The sequence below is a fragment of the Idiotropiscis lumnitzeri genome, unplaced genomic scaffold, assembly GCF_059441095.1.
Source record: "Idiotropiscis lumnitzeri isolate Australia: NSW breed Sydney's pygmy pipehorse unplaced genomic scaffold, RoL_Ilum_1.0 HiC_scaffold_68, whole genome shotgun sequence".
Taxonomy (NCBI): Eukaryota; Metazoa; Chordata; class Actinopteri; order Syngnathiformes; family Syngnathidae; genus Idiotropiscis; species Idiotropiscis lumnitzeri.
Window position 1 is genome coordinate 1,051,512 of NW_028283606.1, and position 5,989 is coordinate 1,057,500.

The following is a 5,989-nucleotide window of genomic DNA, read 5'->3' on the forward strand; positions in this document are numbered from 1 at the left end:
CTGGGAGAAAACTCAACCAAGTGTCCTTGCATCAACCAGGGCAAAACTTTCCAGTGTTTCCTCTGATAAAAATGACTGTCCAGCGTTAGTAGAAGTTACATTTTGATGAGCTAAAAGACTGGATCTTATGTCATTGATTTTACTTCTGAAGTGGTCTGCAAATTCCTCACAGAGAGCCTCTGTCGATGTCTGTGAGGACTTTTTAAGATCCGAGCTGGTTAAAATATCGAAGGTGGAGAAGAGATATCTAGGGTTGTTTTTATTAATTGTAATGAGATTTGAGAAGTAAGACATTCTTGACAGTTTGTTTTATTGTAGGATTTGAGTTGTTGACATAATATTTGATAATGAACTGTAAGGTTGCTCTTTTTCCACCTCCTTTCTGCACTCCTGCATTTTCTTGTTGATTTCTTAATTAAATCATATCTCCACGGGGGTATTGTCTTTTGATTTTTATGTTTTTTGTTAAAAGTGGAGCAACCGAGTCTAATGTTGATTTTAAAACCCTGTTAAAATTATCAACAATAAAATCACAAGGTGCAGGTAAAATGTCAGCAGGAGTGCTTTTTAACTCATTAAATACCAGCCATTTTCACTGGAGCAACCTGCTCAATCCCAGCGGTTTCCTGGGTTTTGACTAATATTGCAAGGCCCACAGAATATTGTATTCTAATGCAATATAAACATGGAGCGCGCCTAAAGAAAGATGAGACTCTCTTCTTTCAACAGAAAAAGAAAACTCCAATCCCTGGGGAAAAAACGGAGAAAATGAGCTTTTTGTAAACTGATGCATTTCGACCATAATTTGAACTTTGACACTATTATTTATGGCTTTTATGACACCTCTAACATCTAAATAATGTGTGCCTTCTATAAAATAACAAAAAAAGCGCATGAAATTTGTTTTTGATAACAAAATAAGTTTATTTGCACATAACATAAAACAACTGAAGTGTTGAACTATGTACAAAAATGAAATACATCAGTGTCATACATACTTTTTTTTTTGTGTGATATAAAATAAAACAGTTGCCTTGATGCAAGGGCACACAACATACTTCACACCACATTCTTGTCTCACTCCGCTTGCCTTTGCGCAAACAGACCCGACACTTTCTTTGTGGTCTGGCTTTGCTGGTCCGTGGCAAATAGGCAAGCTTGTGTTTGTCCAAAGGCTGGGCAAGACAAATTGGTGGATCTGATTTGTAAGGGGCCCGTGTATTTTGTCCCTGACCCACAGCACCCTCAACAGTTGCAGAAAGTCAGCTGGCTCCTCAGACTCCAGATGGGTAGCGGCATTCAGTGGCCCAGGGGTTGCTGTAAAGTCGATTTTCCTTGGTTTGCCATCCAGTGTGACGCCATCCGGAACCACTGCTTCCTGATGCACAACCTGTAAATTACAGAAATATAAACAATTGGAAATATATATTTATTGCTGCATTTTATTGCTGGCGTGTGAAGTTTCATATTATAATTTACCTTTCTTTACACCAACAAGACGAGGAGGAACTTTCTTGCCGCGGGATGCACAATCTGTGAATTTTAGAAAGTATGCATGATTACACCATTCAGTATTGTTGTTTCCTCGTCGGGGCTGAGTTACGCTCGCGTCTAACTGCATATTTATGCGACATTTTCTGCCTGCAAGATGCATGATATGTACATTAAAAGCATGAGGGGTAAAACCACATGTTCAATGGTAACTTGCGAGCGTTTACTTCCTCGTCGGGGAGGAGTTACGCTCGCGTCTAACTGCACATTTACGCGACATTTTCTGCCTGCAAGATGCATGATATGTACAATAAAAGCATGAGGGGTAAAACCACATGTTCAATGGTAACTTGCGAGCGCTTACCTCCTCGTTCGGGGGGATCTGGTGAGGATTCTCGGCTGCTTTCGCTGTTGTCCGAAGGCACATGTGCGACACCATCGCCGTGCTCCTCATCGCTCGACTCCGGCGAGACAATTTGCGGGCGACGTCCGGCGCGCGATGGTCCGGCGCGCGATGGTCCGGCACGGCGACGGTCCCGCACGCGATGGTCCGGCATGGCTGTCGTTGTTGTTGTTGTTGAGTCACTCGAGTCGCCTGAGGATGATCCTCAGAAGCGCTAGACTCACTTGTGGGAGGCGCCTTAGTTCTTCGAAAGAGAACCCCATCTGGCGATGGTATCGTGCTGACTGGAATGCAGGGCACCGCAGCCATAGATGCTCGGCCGATTCTTCTTCCTCACCGCAGATACGGCACCGATCATCTTCGCTTTTCCCCGTCAAATGTTGCCATCTTCGGAGGCGGATGGTGACCGGACCGGAATCGGATAAGATTGACGAGGTCTTTCTTTGGCAGTTGGGACTCTTCCTCCGGACTGGGGCGGGAAGAGCTGAGGGAAATGAGGCGGGGGTGTGTAGATGGAGGGGGTTTGCAGCTCCTGCGGATAATGGCGAGCCGGGTTTGTGGGTCCAGCGGGGTGGCAGGTTGGGGGAGGGCAGAGCCAAGTTTGGCCTGCTCGTCTGCAAGGTCGTTGCCCGGGAGGTTGCAGATCAGCTGAATGCTCTTGGAGGAGGGGAAGGCCGCAATTGAGGTGTTGAGGGAAAGGAGGGATGGGTCAGACAGGTTAGGGTGTGAGAGAGCTTGAAGGAGTGACTTGCAGTCTGTGATGATGGAGGCTGAGAACCAGTCGTCGTTCTGCTCGAGCCAAGTGATGGCCGCGATCAGGGCAGTCTTCTCTGCCTGAAAAGAGCTGCTAAAGCAGGGGTGTCAAACTCCAGTCCTCGAGGGCCGGTGTCCTGCATGTTTTCCATCTCTCCCAGCTGCAACCCACCTGATTCAAATGAGCAGGATACTTATCAGGCTTCTTCAGAGCTTGCTGATGAGCTGATCATTTGAATCAGGTGGGTTGCAGCCGGGAGAGATTGAAAGCATGCAGGAAAGCGGCCCTCCAGGACTGGATCTTGACACCCCTGTGCTAAAGGTTCCAGTAGGCACGTGCCAGGAGTGGATCACTGTGTTGCCTCTAAAGACGACCACTCCGGCTCCTCCGTTCTCCGTACCGTTGAGGGTGGAGCCATCAGTGAAGATCTGCAGGTCTGTTGGGCCCTCAGCCGCAATTGTTTCCTCTGCAGAGGCGAGTTGTTGGGCGGGGGATGTGGACTTTAGGATGTGGGTGAAGTGGATAGATGGCGGTGGGGGCAGTGGCCACGGAATATTAGGGTTATGTACATGATCCGGGTCCGCTGGAGTGAGGTTTAGAGAGGATAGAATAGGAGTGGTAGTGTTCCTCCAGTCATCTCTTTTAAGGCGTTTTGGGCAGTGCTTTTCGAGAAACATTCTCCTGTCGTCGTTGGGGGGGAGGTGGAACCATTCATCAGCTTTCCTAAGGCTGGCAAGCTGAAGTTGGGAAGAAAGCGGTGGAAGCTGGGCTTCATGGAGGACAGCGTCGATGGGAGTAGATCGGAGTTGGCCCGTAATTGCTCGAGCTGCGTCCGATTGTGCCCTCTCCAATTTTTGGATGTTAGTTTTGGAAGTCCAGGGCGCCCAGGCAGGAGCTGCATATTCTGCGAGCGATCGAAGGATGGCTATGTAGATCGTCCGCATCTCCAAGGGCCGCCATCCCCAAGACGTACCGGTCAGTTGTCGCATGAGGTTGGAGCGTTGCTTCATGACTTGGCACAAGTGCCGGACGTGGTTGTTGAACGTCAGACGGCGGTCGTATCGAACCCCCAGGAAAATAGGAGTAGGGTTTGTCTTGAGTCTCGAGCCCCCTACAGTGATGTTTGGGCACCAAGAGGATTCAGCAGCATCCATGGAAAAGAAAGCGACTTCTGACTTCGCCGTATGCATGGCTGTCATCCTCGTGGTCTGACGCCGCCGGCGATGCAGGCCGCAAGGCACGCGCAGCCTCTATAGACGGCTGTTTGGTGAGACGACGACGAAGTGTCATCCTCTCAACCAAAGCGTCTCCATCGCCTTGATGCGTGTCATCCTCTCAACCAAAGCGTCTCCATCGCCTTGATGCTTTCGGGAAGCTTTTTTTTACAAAAAAAGCATTCCTCGATCGTGAATTGCTTGGAAGATTTCATTGCTAATGCTACTGCTGCTAGTGCTGCCGATGCTGCTGCTAACCGCGCCGCTCTCCACACTTATACCGTCTACCCCAGGATCCCGCCCCCCAATTGTACCTCTAGCGCAGATTCAAGGCGGATCTTTTGCACGATTTTTACATGATTCACAATGCGGACAAGGCTGATTCTCAGTCAGAGGTTGCATCAGACACTATGACGTAAAAAAGACAGAAAACGTACTTATACGTCTTCGGTAGAGAGCGCTATTGCTTTAGAAGACGTCTTTGTACGTCCACGGGTGTAAATGAGTTAAAATCTCAATAAAATTTGCAGCCACATCCGAAGTTAGGTAGCGTTTTCTCACTGTTCTCACCGGGGCTGCTTGTTGATTAAAACTGGCGATGTTAAAATATACACAGTAGTGGTCTGACACAGCTAGGTCAACAACAGAGGACACACCAACGGACAGGCCGTAGGTTATGACCAGGGTGTCCAGGGTGTGTCCTCTGTTGTGAGTTGCTCTATTGTGCTTGCTACACTTTTTCAGATTTAATCAATTAGATTTGTTTTGGCTTAATTTGAATAAAGTTTCTACCCATGTATTTTTTCAGCATTTGGAAACTGACAAAGTCCAAGATTTATATTTTGTTCTAAAAGGCAGTAACGTTGAGAAAAAGAGATTTTTTTTAACCTTACAGTTGCGTTCCTGGTAGCGCCTCACTATGTTGTTGAGATCATAAGCACTTGCAAAAGGGCTGGAGCCGTCAATCACAGACACCTTGAATGAAAAGACAAATGGGAAAAAATCAAAGTGGAATGCATCGAATTATACTTTAAATTCACTAACTAGAGTAAATCACATCAAACAAATCATTTGAGCAGGCCTGCACTATTATCAAATGGGAGAAATAAAAAATCTAATCAAAAGGATTATCGACCAAAACTAGGCAGTAGGCGGCGGACACCCTGAACTGGTTGCCAGCCAACTACAATGAAATGAAATATATTTGAATGTATGCCTGTGTATCATTTACTGTGTTCTCTGCATTGATGAATCTGTTAGGTCATGATAAAAACTATTTTCCTGGTCATGCTATTATGTAACCGTATAGATATTGTCCAAAGTTTTAGTCTTAATTGCATGGACTTCGGATTTGGTTCGATATGAGATTTGATGCTAGTTAGAAATTGTGAAATGCACAAAGGTTTGAAAGAACAATTCACTAGACTCAAATTTTGGTAAAATATTTGGGCCTCACTCGAAATCTGAAGATGAGGGGGGCGGTTAGTTCACACCTCGACCTGTCCCCAGCAGATAAAAGGCCTCGCCTTTATCTCCGACTCTCTCTTCACCCATGACGATCGCTCTCTTCAACCCAAGACTAGCTCTCTTCACCCCAAATTCTCTCTCCACCTCTTCAAGATCACCCCAGAGAACAAACTCTCAAGGGCATTTTGGCACCCAAATTTCATTTTTGTGAAATTTTGGGGTTTGGGATTTTCCCACGGCGGCACGTTGGCCGACTGGTTAGCACGATGGCCTCACAGTGAGAGAAAGCATCGGGTGTGGGTTCTATCCCGGCTCCGGCCATCCTGTGTGGAGGTTGCATGTTCTCCCCGTGCTTGCGTGGGTTTCCTCCGGGTACTCCGGTTTCCTCCCACATTCCAAAAACATGGCAGGCTGATTGAACACTCTAAATTTCCCCTAGGTATGAGTGTGAGCGCGGATGGTTGTTCGTCTCTATGTGCCCTGCAATTGGCTGGCAACCAGTTCAGGGTGTCCCCCGCCTACTGCCCGAAGATAGCTGGGATAGGCTCCAGCACCCCCTGCGACCCTAGTGAGGAGAAGCGGTACAGAAGATGGATGGAAGGATGGATGGTATTTTCCCAATGCCTCCGACTGTGGATTGGGAACTAGCGTGAGTACTGG

General features: G+C 47.3%; 1 protein-coding gene across 2 annotated transcripts in view; it reads right to left on the reverse strand.

Annotated features, from left to right (window-relative positions):
- Positions 1-936: 936 nt before the first annotated feature.
- The window catches only part of LOC148315647 (transmembrane protein 231-like), an 8,640-nt gene continuing 3,587 nt past the window's right edge, over positions 937-5,989 (reverse strand). Inside the window, exons 2-4 of one of the 2 annotated variants that reach the window (XM_088287438.1) lie at positions 4,756-4,837; positions 1,480-1,533; positions 937-1,390 (exon numbers count right to left, since the gene is read on the reverse strand). In XM_088287438.1, coding sequence (XP_088143564.1) covers positions 1,275-1,390; positions 1,480-1,533; positions 4,756-4,837 — 252 coding nt within the window. In that variant the 3' untranslated portion in view covers positions 937-1,274. Of the gene's footprint in view, positions 1,391-1,479; positions 1,534-1,855; positions 2,837-4,755; positions 4,838-5,989 lie in introns of those variants that run through there. The other variant, XM_088287439.1, reaches the window with a different exon arrangement.